Source organism: Marmota monax, unplaced genomic scaffold, assembly GCF_021218885.2.
Source record: "Marmota monax isolate L192 unplaced genomic scaffold, Marmota_monax_Labrador192_F-V1.1 WCK01_AAM20220418_F8-fsc00017, whole genome shotgun sequence".
NCBI classification, from domain to species: domain Eukaryota; kingdom Metazoa; phylum Chordata; class Mammalia; order Rodentia; family Sciuridae; genus Marmota; species Marmota monax.
The window spans coordinates 15064016-15082617 of NW_026695241.1; the positions used below are offsets into that span (position 1 = coordinate 15064016).

General features: G+C 35.8%; 1 protein-coding gene across 4 annotated transcripts in view; it reads left to right on the forward strand.

The window, feature by feature from the left end:
• Nucleotides 1–18602, forward strand: part of Cep128 (centrosomal protein 128) — a 410851-nt gene that overhangs the window by 329996 nt on the left and 62253 nt on the right. For 2 of the 4 annotated variants that reach the window (XM_046440733.2, XM_046440734.2), the window contains exons 21-22: nt 1926–1975; nt 14018–14107. In XM_046440733.2, coding sequence (XP_046296689.1) covers nt 1926–1975; nt 14018–14107 — 140 coding nt within the window. The remainder of the gene's footprint in view (nt 1–1925; nt 1976–14017; nt 14108–18602) is intronic. The other 2 variants (XM_046440735.2, XM_058577821.1) reach the window with 1 other exon arrangement.

The window sequence follows — 18602 nt, forward strand, 5'->3', positions numbered from 1 at the left end:
TATAATTTTTTAATAAATCCTAAATGTTTGTTGTTAATTAGCAGCTGGTTGCTGTCACTTAGCAAGTTCTTGAAACAGACCATTCCCAAATTTTATTAAGCTCATGATTCTGCCAGTTGAAAGTGACTCTGAACTCGGCTAGGGAGTTTGTCTGGCCTCAACTGGGCTTCCATCTGAGTCATCTGTGGTCACCTTCAGGTCACTTGGGCAATTCTGCTGGGACATGAGCTGGATACCACCTGGGGCCACCTTCAGGGTGGTGTTCAGTGGGGAGAGTCCTGGGTCAGACTTTTCTTGTCAACTAGCAGGTTGCCCTGGGCTTCCTCAAATGGTAACAACGTGGTTTCTCTTGGAAAAGTGAAAATGTGCAAGGCCTCTCGAAGCCTCAACACAATTGGCACAGAGTTGCTTCTGCTGTATTCTGTTCAACAAATCAAGTCAGGAGGCCAGCCCAGATGCAAGAAGTAGAGAAGCAGACGTCCATGACACCCTGATGGAAGCAGCTGCAGCATCTCAGTGCAAATAAGTCGCAAGAAGAGGAATGAGTGAGGACTCTTATTCAGTGTCCTGCACTCCAGATTTGCTTTGACATCTGAAAGCTAAAGAACCTAATATGCCAACTAATTCCCCAAAATGCCCCTTAAACATTGTCATCCTTCTGTCATTGTTGACATAACTGGAATGTGGGAATTTGGGGGAGCCTGTCAGTTCTTCTATGGGATACAGAATAAAAATTACTTCTCTTCCTTAACTGAGGCACATTGTGTGTTGTTGGGATTGCTTGCCTCTCCTCTGTAGCCTTCTTAGCCATGCAATCTCAAAAGGCCATCACCATCAATTATACCATCTGCCAGGTCCTGAAGTTTCAGTGTATTGCCTATCCACTTATGACATACATCCAAGTGACTTTGCCACCCACTGTATTACCACTTCCTTCTGCGTCTCGTGTAGCACTTGCTAAAAACATTTTCATTTGCCTTTCTGGAATATATATTGAACTTCCATACGTTATATTTTTCTTTTATGCTATGCTGCCTCTTGGTAAACTATATCAATCACAGAGTAAGGCAAATGCTAATACTAATGTGCACTGCTGTAGGTATCTCTTGCTAGTTTTTATCCAAGGTCTGACTCAACCCAGCCCTCTTTAGATTTGTGAGATCTAATAAGATCATAGCACAGGGTGGTATAGCTGCAGGCAGAAAATTCTGCTTGCCAAATGTATTTTCCTTTAGAGCAGTTCATAAATTAATGTAGGGCACTGAGACACCATGGCTGTATGTGTGCATTAATACAGGTCTCTCTTCAGTTGACTACCTTCTTTTCCAGCCACTAATTTCTCTGAGGTGGTGCCAAACTCTTGGTCAGATATAGCTTCAATGCATCCCACCCTCTTGGTGTGAAATGATAATTAATATAATTTTACAGTTGAGGTGCTCTACTTCCATTAATAACACCCCATTATTCCAGGTAGTTTTAATTTGCTTATAAAAATTGACTCAGGGTAGAACTTGGCTTAAAAACTTATTTTAAGAGCAAATGGTTTGTTTCTACTAAATGAAAAAAAAAAGACTTTTTTAAAAGGAAATTTTAAGTTACTTTTGAGTAGTGTAGGCATTGGATCAAATTCCTAAAATATTGGTGTGAATTTTTGATTTGTAATTGATTTGATATCATCCTGTAGTATCTCATAAAGTTGGGACCTCCCAAGTCTTCTCAGCTAGCTTAGGTTTGGCAGAGTCTAGAGCTCTGCAGCATCTCATCAGTTGGCATCAGAGGACATTTCTGTATATTGCTTCTCACACCTCAATATCAAATTCTCTTCCCAGCAGATTATGCAAGCTATCAACTGAATTACATTCAATAATAAGAAGCAACCCAGTTTGACATTGCATTTTCATGGGTATTTTACTTTCTTATTGTAGATCTGCTAGAAGAGACCCAAAGAAAAGATGAAGAAATGGAATCTCTGCAGGTAAAGAAAATTCTCAAACAGGGCAAGTATCCTTGGGATAAAAACATTTATTTTTTGCTCTGTTATCCTTCATAGTTGCATTCAGACTGCTATAGGAAATGGGTGACAAATACAATATCAAAAAGCTAAAGTTCCCTTTAAGAGTCTTTGAGAGAAAACTTGTAAGCTAAAGCAGAAAGCCAGCTCAGCCTCTAGGCTACTCTGCAAAGGAAACTATTTCTGGGTATGGTATAGTGAGAATTTCAGCATTAGGAAATGAATGTAACATCCTTTCAGTAATTTCTCCAAAAATAAGGCTGATGAAGGAGAATGAATTCATGGAATTGACATTTTCAAGTGTAAGTCAAAAGTATCCTGACTCTATTTATATTGACTATCAGTGACCAACCAGAAATGTTAACACATATATGAAGCTTAATATTTACCTTATATAGCCTCTCAATTTACCATGAATTTTTGCACTTTCTTTTTTTTTTAAGGAAATTTTAAGTTACTTTTGAGTTGTATAAGCATTGGACCAAATTCCTAAAATATTGGTGTGATTTTTTTGAAAATTGTGTTTGAAAGTTTCTGCTAGAATCTTAATTGATATTTCTGTGATACAAGCTATTGAGTTAAGTTAGCATCCGACAGAAGTTCTCTCTTCCCATTACATTGGGCTAACTTACAAATGGGTAACTCAGCTGTCTGTCTTTATTAGAGGAAACACAATAAGTTATATACACATGACAGAACCAATTCACTTAATGTCACGTTGGAGATTAAGAACAGTAAATACTTTGGACGTTTAGAGTTCTTCATGGGCCTGGAGCTATAAGGCCAGACTGGGGAGAGTGATATAATGAGCAGGCTCAAGTGCATTGGGGTGAAGATGTTTGCTTCTGTGGAAAAAAGAATGGGCCAAGTAAAGCTCAAAGAGCATGGGAAATATTTTGTGATTGCAGATTCTTCCGTTTGATGGTTTATCCATCTGAAAATGCTAAGGTATTGTAGTTCTGTGTGTACAATAAAAGTGGCATGTATTAGTTACAGATTTGTACAGATTAAAGTCCTTTAATATCTTGAACTATATTCAGATATAAAAAATAAGAACACTAGTTGGTCCACTGTGTGGCTAACAAACAAACATACAAACAATAACAACAACAAAAACAGCAAGTGTATGTTCACATTGCCAGTCTCTGTGGTATTAATATCAGCAATGCTTGTTATAAAAAGCAAAGCTCTGTGTTCAGTAAACATTTTAGTCTAGTGAGACAATAATAAGGTTTTTTGGCATTTGGCTATATATTGTTGACTGCCATTGGACTCACAGTACCACATATAAACATTTACTGAGTACATAGCTAGCCTTTTGAAATAATTTTGAGTTTATTTCTTTGGGAATATAATTGTTGGAATCAGTAATCCCATTAAATATAATAACCTATGTTGCTTCTCAAATGTTTATTAACTGTTGGCAGCATTTTCTACCAAAATGTTCACCCAGTGCAATAGAATGCACCAGCCAACTAACTTTGGACATTTATAGATGTCAAATGTGCAATATGGTCTCCTACAGCAGAAGAGTTAAATGTTGGCCCTGTTTAGTGATGACTAATATCTGATACTAATGTGCCATTAAGAATACAGGGAGCTGACACCTCTCAGAGCAATGAGTTCAGAGGCACATCACAGAAAGGCTTTAATGTAAAAGGCTAGAGGAAAATCCACTGAAAATCCCTGCATTTCTTTATTCAAATGAAAAATATCATAGGTGATAGTTTGGAGAAGGCTATTAAAGTATGTCCTAAAATAATACAATAGTACTTTGGGAGGGAAGGACAAAATAATTTCCCCAAAAATGTTAACAGTAAGGATTGGAGGTCGACAGCTTTTGAGTTTTGAGTTCTGGCTCAGCTTCTGCTTCACTGGGTAACCTTGGGTAACTCAATTAACTTTGCTGTGCTTTATGTTCTCATCTGTAATATAAATCATAAAACTGCCTTCCAGAAGTATTTAGTGTAGATCAGATTATCCCAGAAGGAGAGCTAAATATTTAATTCCAATTTACAATGTTAGCAAATCTTCATGTTATCCAAATTGGAGTCAATTTTATTTACTCATTATCATCTTATAATTATGTATAACAGATATTCTACATTTAATGTTATTCTCCTTAAGGGTCGGGGGTGTTTTCTATAAATAAAAGGTTCTCTTTGTACTCAGAGTGGATATTGATTGAACACTAATATCATTCATGGAACTAGGTGCTAGCACTCCAAAGCCAAGCTCTCTATACTGGATTGTTTCTGGCCCTTTATACCAGAATTAGCAGAGAAGAGTCTTAAATGAGGGTTTATAATAAAACATTTGAAAAATGATATTAAGAGGGAATGTCTAAGTTACCAGAGGAATAATCCTTTTGGTTGGGCAGTTAAGTGTAATAGAAGGTAGATGGGTTGAGCCATGATGGGTGGCGATCCACAGAAGCCAGTGTTTAAACAATAACTAAGAGTTATCTAGGAAAGTTTGGGGTGAAGGTAAGAAAAATTTGAGGCACTGGGAAGGATCTGGGAAGCACTCTGATAAGAGAGCACACCTACATGTTTAAGGAGCTGAAAGAAGTTCAATCTGGTGAAATGTGGCATCTGAATGAGGAGAGACTTGTAAGGTAATGTAAGGTGAGCAGAAGTCTGAAGGACATTATAAAGGAGCTTGGACTTTAGTATATACAAAGTCTGTGAAGGGTTTGAAACATGAGAACAATATGATCAAATTTGCATTCTGAATAGGTAAATGACTATAAAGTTGAAAATAATTGGAGAAAGTTAAGAATGAAACCAGGGAGACCAACTCAGCAGATACTTGTGAGAATCTCAGCAAGACACTACGGTACCCTGGACTGGGTGGCAGCAGGCAGTGTGAAGAAGAGTGGTGGGTTCTTAATATATTTTAGGACAGAAGAAGCAATGGAACTTTTGAGAATGATTGTAGGAAATAAAAAGGAAGAAATTAAAATGAGTCTCAGGTTTCTTAACTGAACAATTTCTTGGATGGTGTGCTGGTCAATGAGAGGGTAAGCTGATTGATTTTGGTATTTTGAAATTCTCTTGGGGTTCATCTGAGTCAGACACTCAAGGGGTTTAGAGAACATGCAGAATATGATGTCCTCAAACCTGATGTCCATAGCATATGAATGATACTACCAGTCATAGGAGCAATGAAAACTCTCAGAGGAAGTGTGTAGGCCAAGAAAAAGGGAAAGCCTGGAACACAACTCTAGAAAATAGCACTTCACATAACAGACCAAGGACAAGAACCCACCCAGGAGCCAAAGACATAAAGAAAATAACAAGAGAACACAGATCATAAAGCTTAGAAAAAGAGTATTGCAAGGGGAAAATATTTAGTAAACTGATATTTTTACATCTTTGGAGACAGTTTGCTATGGATTTTGGTTTCAAACCAAAACTTTACCATTCAATAAATATATTTCCTGTCATACCTGTGAAGCAACCCTCATGTCTTTCCTTTTCTAAAATGTCCACTGTGTAGCGCGATGGCTGCCGTGGGTTACTCAATAAATATCTGTGAATTGAACAAGTGAATGCCACCCTGCTGGTCTCCTCTTTAGTTATACTTATCCCTGAGTCTCCTTAAGGTTGATCAATTGAAAAACAGTACCCATCCCCCATGTCCTAGAGTTCATTTTTTTTAATTTAAAACGTTTTGAGGGACAAGACCCAGGTAATGTCATTTATGTGTGTATGTGTATATATACACACTCACACACACACTCTTTCTCTGTTTTGCTCTCTTTCCTTTCTCCCTCCTGCTGTGCTCTGCTTTCTCCCTCTTTAAGTGTAGCATTGAAACAAAGATCAATGAGTCATTTGGCATGAGTGATAAAAGCTGTGAAAAAGGACAAGATGGCGGGGGAGGGAGCAGGCACAAGGAAGAGAATATGTTCAATCTTGCCAGGAGTCAGGAATAGTGGAGGCAAATATATTTGACAGTGATTGTTACAATACAGCTTGTAATTACCAGAATTCTTCATTGGAGCTTAACTGTTGTCTGGCTCATTTTTTGTGACATTCATTTGCAGTTACATTTCGTGTTGCTCTTCTTAAAAACAAAGTATTGTCTTTGACTATAAATGTGTAGTGCAGTATCAGAGTTCTATTTGCATATGGATTTGAGGTACACTGAAACAAACAAATCCCTTCTTTAATCCTCTTGAGATCAGTGGAAACATTTAAAATAGACACAAAAGGTAATCCATTTTTCCTCAATTTATTGAAATGTATTCAGTGACTTGACACCTTGCTTGTTATGGCTGGTAGCAGTAGATGTTAGTGCTGGTTTTTGTTTTCTTTCTTTAAAATATAAATCTATGTGGTTCACTTTCAGTAACTTGTTTTTTTCCTCATGTTGCTTTGTGAACCACCAAATACAAAGCATACTTAAAAAATTAGTATCCTACTTCATTGAGGAAAGTTCCAAAGGGTTAACTGTGGAAGTGACCAAACAGAATATCTTGAAAACTCCCACATCCCTTTTCTTTGCTAATTTATGGCTGCCTCTTTTCATTTTATTTGAAATGAGCTAAAATTAGATTTTATAACGTGGATTTCCCTCTCTTATTAGGTTATTTTAGGTTATTTTGAGGCAGCTTCTATATCTATAAATTGGGAACAATAGTAACACTGACTTCTTAGGATTATCAAGAGAATTATGATAAGAAGCATGGAACCCTTGGTGCCTGGCAGGTCCTAAGTATATTTTGTTTACAACCACTGTGCAATAAATACTATTTATTTACATTTTCTGTGTTCCAGACACCATGCTGCATGTCAGGGTCAGAAGTAAAGAAGCCAGACCCAGTCCTGGCCTGCAGGAAGCACCTCCCTGCCTTCTTCCCTTCCTCCCTCTGCTCCACTGCTCCCTCTCTTTTCCTACCCACTCCATGGGCAACCATGAATCTTCAATTTCTATTTATGGCAGACTATGCTGAAGGAAATATTATGTCTTTGTATAGCTACATAATATAACAAGGAACTGAAAAACACACAGTGTGGCAATAACAAGACTGACTATTTCTAATGACAAAGGATGTGTCCAGAAATACTTTTGACAACATTTAGGTTATAGGTCCTCCAACTAAAGTGATTCCTTTCTCTCCCTAAGACAATGAGACTGATTATGAATATTAGAAATTTTGTTAGAAATGAGTTGAATCATTTGATTAACTTTTTAAATGGGGTTATGCTATTTTAAAAAGGAAAATATTTTCCTTCTGAAACATCCCAGAAGCTGTGCCCCAAAGGATATTAAATGGCATTCGTGACATGCTGTTTTTCAGACAACCCGTAATTACATTTAGTTTCTCTATTAGTTAGCCTTTTAAGACTGTCCTAAAAGTTTGGCTATTAGTATTTATTTTAGAACTACTTTAGTGTTGCAGGGGAGGTGTTAGATTTTGATGTCGTTACCTCAGTAGTACTTAAGCGAAGCACTTAAGATGAATGGAAAGGAGAAGATAATCTTATCTAGCCATTACTTTATTTCAGTTACTTATCAAGTTGCCTATGGCAGCACAGTGTTTTAAAGAAAAAAAAATAGAAATGAAATTCCTTGAGGCTTTTTTTTGAGAGCAAACCTAGTAAATATTAATCTAAGGGTATTGTAATAGAGAATGCCAATGTAGAGGTGACAGATACATCCTTGTAGACAAACTGGGCAAGAAAAACCATAAGAGAGTAGGATTGACATGCGCAAGTAAATTGGCCTGGCAGATGCTGACAAGATAGTACATTAACATCTTATTGTACCCAGTAGATGGCTCTTCCTCTTCTAAAGAAAACTGGCCTAGTGACAGGCCAAGTGGATAATTTCCTTGGTTTTGCTGTCAGTCATTTCCACCAGACAGTAGAATGCTAGTAACCTGTACTTTCAAGCCACACTGTAGATTGGGAATAGACATTGAGGGTGGAAATGCAGGTGTGGGGCAGCTCAGAGCCCCTTCTGAATTACTTTAGAAGAGGAAGTAAGGGTGAAAGGGAATGTCCTTTTCTCAAACTGTATCTCCAGAAGAACTAGAGGAATTTATTTCCCCAGAAATCCTCATTTCCTTGGGAGATACTAAAGCATACTTTTACAGGTGTCAGTTTGAATAAATTGATAAATTTGGATTAACTTTAAAATTTTATTAAACTAGAAAGCAATGCAATATCTTGCTTATCCCTAGGATAACTCAATTATAGTGGAACTTCTATAATTCTAGAAACCAATATAATGCATACCTACTTATGTTTCCCAAGATGCATTCCTTAGAATTTAGGCAAATAGATATATATCTATTTGTTTTAAGGTATGATTTTTAAAAATATTCCAAGCAATGACATAAGCAAAACTAAATATGGATGATTATGGAGGATGGAGGTGTGAGCAGCCCTTTGTTACTTTCAGGGCAAGGTGACTTAATGGCTCATTAAAATCTCTGTTTTCTCAAAAGGTGAAGAGGCTTATCCAACCTTAGATTTGGTATGAGATCTCAACAGAGATAAAGCATTAGCAGTCTGTCTTGGGGTCAAGCAGGGTCTCAGCCAATTAGATTTGCACAGTTCAATTTTCTACATCAAGAGGCCTCAGGAGAAGAGGGAACCAAGTTCAGTAAAATGGATTCCACTTGAAATTTTAGTGATCATTAAATTTTATCACCTTGTTTTACCTGAAATTTGTAACTTAATTTTAATTCCAAATTTATGACAGAATAAAACTTGAAGATAAAATACCCTGAAAGAAGTATTCTTATATTTGAATATAGGGAAGTTGATTGACTAGACTGTTTTCTTTTGAGAATTAAAGAAATATAAAAACTTGCCTGGCTCTGTTTACCCAAGGGGGATGAAAAGCACAAATCATCAGGACTCAGCAGTCTCCTTGAATCAAGCTTCTAAAAAAGCTCTTAAAATACAGGCACCATTTGGAAACATTTTTAAAATGCCAAAGACAAAGCCTTTAAAAGCCCAAATTTTACTCTATGCAGAAAGTTTACTGAAAAATTTAGAATTGAAAATGTGTTGGAATTGGATGTGTTTTAGAGATTTTATAAATTGTTCTCTCAAGGAGGAGATTATTTTATGCATCTTCATGCACCATCTCCTTGACATCACGGAAGTCAGCCTTTGGACAAATGTCCCTTGATGCCATTGTCCGAAGTCCCAGCTCTAGGCTCCGTGATATAAATAGCTGTTTATGTTTTCTTGTGAAAACCAAAAAGCCATCTTGGTACATTGTGATGTTTCATGGTGTTGAGCTTGTCTAGGGGTTTCTGCAAGTACCCAATAGTTAACAGTTATCTTACAATTTGGGGGCAAATTCATTTGAGTTGTGGACTTTAAGTGAACACTTTGAGACCATTCTCCATAATATATTACTGCTTGTGCTTCTGATACAGTGTCCCTAGATAAACCTTAAGTTTTGTGCAAATAACCATGTTAATCCGTTTTCTCGAGCATCTCCTGATAACAGTGACAATTGTGAAATGCAATATTCTTCTATGTAATGACTGAACTGTGGAGCAAATTTGGAAACAAACACTCAGCAATAATACTTTTCTGGTGGAAACAAATTTCCACTGACTTAAAAAACAAATTTCTGAGTTTCTAAGTATTAATGGAAATAAATTATATTTCTTACTTCTTGGACTTCCCCCACCTCTCAACTTCTGGGTGATTTTCCAGAATATAAAGAAATGCTGCAGAGAATTTCCTCAGTCTGGAGTCTTAAAAACTTGCCAATATTATGTTTAAATCTACTAACAAATATTTATTAAGCACTTGTTACCTCCTGTCAAGATTGTGGGAAATCAACCCCAAAGGGTGATGATCTGTGCATCCAAAGAAAAGGAAAAAAAATCACCTGTGAACTGCTAGTGATTGATATTAATCACCACAGAGCAATTCTTTCACAGTGCTAAGGCTTTTTTGGCCTGACAGTGGTGGGGCTAGGACTTGTATTCCAAGTTTTCCACACCACTGTACTAATATAACTCAAGAGCTATGATGATCAGAATTTCTGCACCATTCCCTGGCCCATGATTTGTTTAGGTTCTTAGCTTTTTCTTTCAATTTTTTTTTTTATCTGAATGAATCATTGTCAGATATATTAAGAATTTAGTGTGGTAAAACAGTGACAATCTACCCCTTCGAAATAAAAGACTTAAGAAACTATGCAATTTATAGAGTACATTAAATGAGTCAGGAGATAACGGGGAGTTAATATTAGTGAAGCTTCTTTCTGCCTTTAACTTTAAAACTATCTATAAACCATTAGACTCCAAGTTTACATATATGACAACTAGGACCGTGTCAGATATATACTTGGCTACTAGCATGTGAAGAAGGTTTTAATTTCTTGTGCAAGTCTATGAACAATCCAGTAACCTCAAACACTGCTAGGAAGGAGAAGGGATCATTTTTCTTTTTCTATTCTGCACCTTTTCTTTTTGCTTATTCATCATGTTTTAAACAAACAGACTGAAGAAAGTTGTTATTAAAGCCCTCCTCAGGCTTCTTCAATTTCAGTTTTAAACCAAGTTCAAAATATTCTGGCAAAAATTAAAGGCAACATTAGAAGGTTTTCATAAATTTTAAATTGTGTAAAAAGTGATAAAACTAAAATGAGTTGAAGAAATGACTTAAAAAGCATTTCCGTTTATATCTTAGTCTCTTTATCATAATTGGTCATTAATTTGGTTTTTTAAAAATGAACACTAAAGGGCCCTTTTTTCTAGAGTTCCTTGTAATACGTACTATTCTAGATTTTATTTGTTAGAATTTTAGTGTTTACTTTTATGTGTGAATTTTTATTAGCATGCTGGTAAATAACATGTAATATCTGCTAATATTTCTGCATTTGTTCATATAAAGTGAAATAGAAAATGTTACTTACAAGAGACCATGCATTTGTGGTATTCTGATTTTGGTTGAAGTTCCTGCAAATGAGTTGGAAGAAAGAGACCATATATAGGCTTATTGGCCAATATAAATCCCTGTAGTCCATATCCAAAAGAATTGGAGGGCTAGCACAATGCAGTTGTCATCTAGCTGCACAATATGATAGCTAATTAAATATAGATTTTTGCTTTTCTTTATCTTTCTTCTGCTGTTTCCCAGTGGTATTGACTACATGTGACTCAGCTGGCCTGAGGTAAAGAAGAGTCACAACACCCTTATGAAAGGAATGTTCCTAGTAGCCTAGTCCAGGGACCCTGCCTGAATCCCAGACTGCAGGATCCACCTTCCACCTGCATAAGAGATAGACAAAAAGTAAAAATAGGAAAAAGGAACTTTATGCAGGTTGATCAAATTGGGGAGAAGCAAGTAGATTGCTTCTCTGCTGTCCCACACAAGCAGTTATAATTTATAGAAACTAAAGTTAGGTGATATACATATGTAGGTTTAGTTGGCCTGAAAGGGGGGCAAAATGGGACAAAAGATAGGAAATGTAGATATGTAGCTTTTGTTGGCCTCTGCTACAGGAGCCTGGGCAGGGGGCATCAGCCATCTACCTCCCAGCTTCTTTGGTGCCATCAAGGTGAAAGGTTGAAGCTCTTTAGCTTTATTTTTCAGCGGGGTGAGGTTTTTTCCCAATTCAGAGGAGAGGACTCCAAATTAAGTCTGTTTCCGGCATGTGGCAAAAATATAATCCCCTTTGGCTGTCTCTCCTTGTGGAGATGTCCTGCATTTTCCATATCTCTGGTGATATATATGTGTGTGTTACACACACACATGCACACACATATATAATCCATTTTTATGTAGTGAAATAAATATAAAAGGATATACAAACAACTTTTTATTAAAACATTAATTTTTATTGTGTTTTGTATACCTGTTATCTGTTTTAAACGAGGTTCTAGAATGCTATTCTTGCATATATAATTTTAAGAAAGCAGTCCTAGAACAGTTTTCTAGTGCATCACTGAACCTGAACCATGCAACAACACAAAATAACCTTGATGGTAATAAAAAAGCATTTATTGTCTGTTTGCCCATAAAACTGCACTGTCAGCATATGGTATTTACATTAGCTCCATTTTTTTTTTTTTTTTTTTTTTAGAGCTATTAAAGGGATCTGGAACTGGATTACAGTCCAGACTGCCCATTTATTTAATCATGATGTCAACGTCAGCATTAATGTTTTTGAGTCTGTTTCTCTGACTTTAGATGAATGAAATGAATAATATCCTTCTATTGGGATTTTTGTGATTATTAAAAATAGGAATGTTTAAAATAACCAATAAAATTTTTGACTCTTAATCTTTAAATAAATAGTGTTGATATTATGATGTTTTCATCAATAACCACAATGCATACACTAGTGTTCCTTCTGTCCTTTAAATCCCTGAGTTGGGTCTTTTGCATTGCTACTCCTCTCTCTGTGATATTTTTCCCTAGCTCTTTCAATGACTTGCTCATTTCTGTCCTTGAGATTTCAATTCTAATGTTGCTCTTCATGGGGACTTAAACCTTAAACTCAATCTGTTGAGAGTAAACCTCCACCCTTACCCACAGTCATTCCCTCTGTATCTGCTTTATATATTTCTTTGTCAACTCCTTTGAAATGTAAGCTCCATAAAAACAATAAGATCTTTATCTTCCTCGTGAACCCAATGTGTTGCTCAGTGCCTCCTTCAATAAATGTGAATGAACAGATGAATTAAGTGCATAAGTGATTGGAAGGAAGGGAGGGATAGAGAAAGAAAGGAAGCAAAGAAGGAAGTAGGGAAAGACATCAGAAGAAAAGGAATAAGATTGATAAAGGGAATAAAGGACAAAAAGAGAACAACTTAGATGGTCTGCAGAATGGTTATTTTCTGGGCATGTGTTTTTATGCACATGCAACTTGAGGTTTGTTTTAAAGTTGGGTGAAATTTGTGTGTTCCTGATCCCTTTTTTGGTCCTGGTTAGTTGTGTTTCATTTCATCCTCTCTTTCCAGAAACCTACAGCATTTTCCACAGTGTGACCTCTCTGAGGAAGGAGAAAAGGAATTCTTATAGGATACCAACACCTTGGAATAGGAGCTAACATACTGCCTATAAAGGGCAGATGCTACACTAGTTCAGTTTTACTTTCCTATGTTCTCTTTCAGCAACTTACCTCTGTATTAGAGCATGAAAACAGCCACAGACAATACTTAAGCAAATGTCCAGGCTGTGTTCCAATAAAGCTTTACTTATGGACACTGAAATTTGGATTTCATACAATTTTCACATCATGAAATACTATTCTTACCTTGATTTTTTTTTTCAACCAAATGAAAATATAAATATCGTTTTAGCTCATGGTCCTATAAAAACAGGTGGCTGGCTGGATTTGGCTCACTTTGCTGACTCCTAAACTAGTTTAATGGTAATCTATTTTTAAAACGTTTGCCTTTTAAAAGAGGAACTGGCATGAGAGAGTCCAAGAATAAATTTCTGAGTTCTTCTACAAAGAATAAATTTCTTTTGGTAGAATTTAGAATAATTTGGCAGGTGGAAGGAAAGTATAATTCTAAGTAATCAGACCCTCTTGAACTCCTACACTGACACTGCACCCAGTGTTCCATTGTCTGCAGGTAGAGTTGTGAGGGTCAAGTAGTTTTCATTAATGGCTTTAACTGGCCAGGTACAACTCTTAACAAGCTGCCATCTCATTTAAGCCTTCATTGCCTAGACTGGAATTTAGGATTAGTTCTTCCAGCAAGACAATTTAGGACACTTTGAACTAAATCACTACTCTTTATTTATAATCCTAAAGAATAAGATGTTCTAAATTTCAAATAATGATTTCTCTAAGATTGTGATTTTTAAGTTGGGTAAGGAATTATATGGAGAACCATTTTAAAATTACTACATCATTTTCTCTAAATGCGAAATTTAAAATTTAGTTTGAAATGGTTTTAGTTTTATTAGTGTTATTTTTATAGTTATTACTATTTTGAGTGCTTCCAGTTACTTTAGGATGATAAAGCTTTCCAACTCTTTCATAACTCACATCTCTCTTAAACAGCCGAAGCTACTGTTTAAACTTCTACCTTGGGAAGACGGTAGTCAGACCACAGTGAAAAATCAAAGTGAAGCTCAATTTGAAGAAAAAGCAGTTAAGTATTTCATAGGTAGAAATATTTAGGATATTTGGAACTGAATAGTCAAAACGTATCGACTTTATTTTAGGACTTACAGGATAAGCCAGACTTCAGGTGTGTATCCTCAAAGCACATCTAAACAGAGAGATATGGAGTTGTTTTTCCCTCAGTATTCTTAGATGGGGGGAAAAAAGGGCTCAATTGATGATCTGAGGAGGACAGGTAATCTGAAGTTAATTTTCAATCCTTTAACTGCCTTTCCATTCTCACCTGGGCATGTACTAGGAAGTGGAAATGAATGATATAGTTTTAATGTAAGTCAAACTGAATGTAGAAGCAAAAAGCAACCTAACTGGGATCAACCAAGTACACTACATTAAAACTTGCTGCTTAGGACTTGATTATCCTTATCAGTAGCTCTTTTGGTGTAGAACACTGTAGGTAACTGTACATCAAATAACACAGGGAGAATATGGGAGTGAAAAATATTTATTAAATGTCTCTGCCTGTAAGTTAAGATGTGGATTGTTGGAAATGCTCAAAGGTAAGCAATAATTTCCCAAGGTGGCCTGTTTACTTGTACCATTTAATGACTCAATGACCAGTTTTGTAATTCAGCATTCAGGGAACAGGAACTTGGGCCAAAAGAGTATTTGGTGATATTCTTCACCAGGAAGCTCAGGAGGTATGTCCTTTAGAGGAACAAGGAAGATGTTAGCTTGAGGGAATCTGATTAGACCAGCTTTGTTTGGTGACAGGAAGATACACACCCCTTTGTATACCTTAAAATGAAAACATGCTCTATAGTTTGTCACAAGTTCTGCATGACAGAAGCCTGCTCATAAATTACGCCATAATCACCATTGCAATATGATTTGCATTGGAACTCAGAACATATTTCACTGATATATGACTATCCTCACAACTGGAGACATATACTTTATTTTTTACAATGTAAATCCTTGGGAAAAAAAAAAAAAAACAATTGGTTTCTAGTTGCTGGCGTTCTTCCCCTACTACTCAACTCTGTTTCCACATGTCTTTTGGGGAATAGTCAATCTCAGAAATTACATTGGCTGTCATTTGCATTGCCCCTAACCACCATCAGAGTCTTTATTTTATCTGCAAATAAGTTTTAGTTGTTCTCCAGTCCAGATGTCACTCGCTGAACAAATGCCTTTGTTACCTGCTACAAACACTTTCACTGTGGAATTGGGCAGTCACAGGAGAAAAGTAATTCTGGGTCATTTGCCCTTCATTTTGTTGGGAGTCACATTCTGCAGGCACACACCTACATACCATGTCATGTTGTGCTATAGAAGGAGGAATCTTGAAATGATTCTTCATTTCAAAAGAAAAAAAAATTCTTTGCTTTGTTTACAAAGACTTCAAGCAAAACCCTTTCCTTTCAGGCTGTATTTTCCACTGAAATCTGACAGGACCAACCAACAGAACATATTTCCATACCTTTTTCCTTATCTTGAACTTTCACCCCACAAACCCATGCATGTATCCCACTTCTGAATTTCCCTTAAAAGTAGATACAAAATGGTACTCTCCTTTAGTTAAGAACATTGTCCTGAGCGTTTCCTGAACAGTGTCAAACTGCGGTATGATGGTCAGCAGTGGTCTCATAATAAACCTAACACAAACCAAAATGCCAACCCAAGAACATAGCAGAAAAACTGCCCTCACTTCTCCTTTTGGCAATACCTGAGAGAATATATTGGAATATAGGAGTACCTGAGAGAATGTATTGGAAACGTGGATAAGACACTTTGTTTCTGTTTTTGGTTCTCAAGGATTAGCCACACCCAGAATGAAAAGCAGGTAATAAGGAGTATTATTGGATGCTCTGTATAGGTAAAGACATGACATATCCCTTCAAACTGGCTAAATCAAAATGTTGGGAGTTTAATTGATGACTTTTTAGACTAAATCTTGACGACTTGTTCCCTCCTTCAATATTTCTGTTTCATTTTGGACACTGAACTAGATTATTTGAAAAAAGCATATAAGCAGCTAGTAAACTGAGTTAGCAAAAATTGACTACAGCTCTTTCTATGGCTAAATTGAACATTGGATGGTTGGAAAATCAGTATAAGCTGTTCTAAAACCTTCCTTCTTAAAGCTTTCCTAAGCCTAGAGTAACTTTTTTGACTTTTAATTGGGAGTGTGTAATTTGTTGTAGAGATCATTGATGCATTTGGCATAATCTCAATCAACTTAGGCTCAATTTTAAAGCTTTTTTGATATTGCTACATTGAGATTGCTATTTTTTTCTTTTAAATTTATTTTAAATCACTATATGGAATGCTTATTCTTTTGGTGATGGTCAATAAAAGCCTTATCCTGTCCTTTCTTTTTACTATCTTGGAGTTTGGGAAATTATTTCTCCTTAGTTTTAATTATTAAAAAAATGCAAAATGCTAAATGTAATGGATTGCTATGGGGAAATGCCTAGAAGGAAAAATGTACCTACTGTTTGCATTGCATTCTACATATTTTATGTAGGAAGCCGCAGGTAAAGGTGTGAATATTGACTCAGCAGAGTTGAAGATGACAGGAAGAGCACCATGTGGTGGTCTTTGGATGGAGCTGAATACATTTTTTCCTCCACAAGACAGGCTTTATGCTTTCAGGACAGTATGGGAGGAAATCCTCATTGTGGGTTTTGTTCTTAAAAATTTTTTAAGTCCATCACAACCCTTCATTCCCAGAGAAGTTTCCAAACTTGTTGAATACTCTTAGAGCTCCTAACTTGGAAAAGATAGAGATTCTTGTTATAGTTTTATACCACTGTTGTGCTTTTTCATATGCTAATAATATATTGAAAGCATTCCTGGGAATTGCTGTGTTATTGTGATAAAGTTAAGCCACTAGACCTATTCAACTCTACTTACCAGAGACAGAAGAATTCTGATTGTTCAGACTTATAAGCTTCTAATTCATCTCTTAGATGTGATGGCTGAATCAGTATGCCTAATTGATTGGTTTAGCTAAATCAGTTAAACTTTTAATGACCATGTATTCAGTTATCAATGATCCCTTTCATGCTCATTTCTTAACTTTACCTACTCATATTAGCTCATCTCCAGTGATGCCAATGAATTGCCGTGGTTCATGCCTAAGTTCTAAAGCACATCCTGTTGTGACCAAGTAGCAAATGAACATTTATAGTTCAAGGCATGTTACTAACCTAATCATAAAAATTTAAAAATACTTTTTAATAGTACAAATGCTATTATCTTTTCCCAAAATATAATTCTCCCTACTTGACCTGTCAAGCCCAGAATAAATTAAAATATGATGCCTAGCAGCATTATTTTCATGAGAACGTATAATATTCACCTATTGATAAGAATAGCTATTAGCACTCTACATTTAGCTCAGTGATTATGCAGTACCTACTTGTACAATCGTTTAGAGTCAACATCATTCATTGTCTTTGTAGATCTCTCTCAAACTTTAGCTTTCTTAAAATTAAAGAACAGTGTAGATGCATTATAACTAATCTTATTTGCCAAAAAAAGATGTCAGCTAAACTATTTACTTTTTTTTAAACGATTTCTTAAAATTTTAAATCACACTATAAGTTTAAAAAGATTAGGCATAGTTTCTTTTTACTTTAGCCTATAGTTAAGACTTTAAAACTCTACAATTTAGACAAAAGCTCACTAATTGTCAGCAATGGCTGATAGCTTATTAGCTGTTGCTGATTAACAAATTGAATTATTGAAATTTAGGTTAATGAACTGAATTTTCTGTGTTCCCAATTTCCTCATTTTGTTTAACATTTTAATTTTTTTATTGACCACTATCTCAGGACCACTTTGGAAGAAAACAGATAATAAATAAACAGGCAAAAGTATATTGCATCCAAAATGTACTGTTTATTGACTTTTATATTTTAATAAAATGGTGTTGTTTTGACCATTTGGATCCAGGGTCTTTATAAGTACATATTTCTTTTAAAGTCATATAACAAATACTTAAGTGAAATGAAAACAGTTGATATAAATTATAATGATACCTGTTTATCTTTGGCAAATACTAAGATGAGAATTATACTGTTTAATTCAGTTCTCTTTTGACATGATGTGAAGTCACCTATTTCATATGAGATCTATGTGTGCTTTTAAAATGTGCTAATCCTAAATAGCATCAACCCACAAACCCATAGTATGGAGAAAACTTAAGACCCAAAAAGGGCCAGTAAATATTTTGACTCCAAGATGGTTCATATTCTGCCCAAAGGCTGTTTCCATCTCTATAAAAATATCTAATGAGGTTCTATTCATTCTGCAAAGGTTAATAAAGCATTGCAGAATGGTTTTGTCCCAGATGTGCTGTGAATAAGAAGCCTGAAAGCTGATCAAAGTCCACTAGAGGCATCATATTTATTATAAAGCAGTCGATGTGAATGGTACACAAGTTACTAGTGAAGTAGTAGTTATTTTATGAAAGTTATGAGGCAAGGATGGAATCTTCCCAAGTATGCCAACAAAA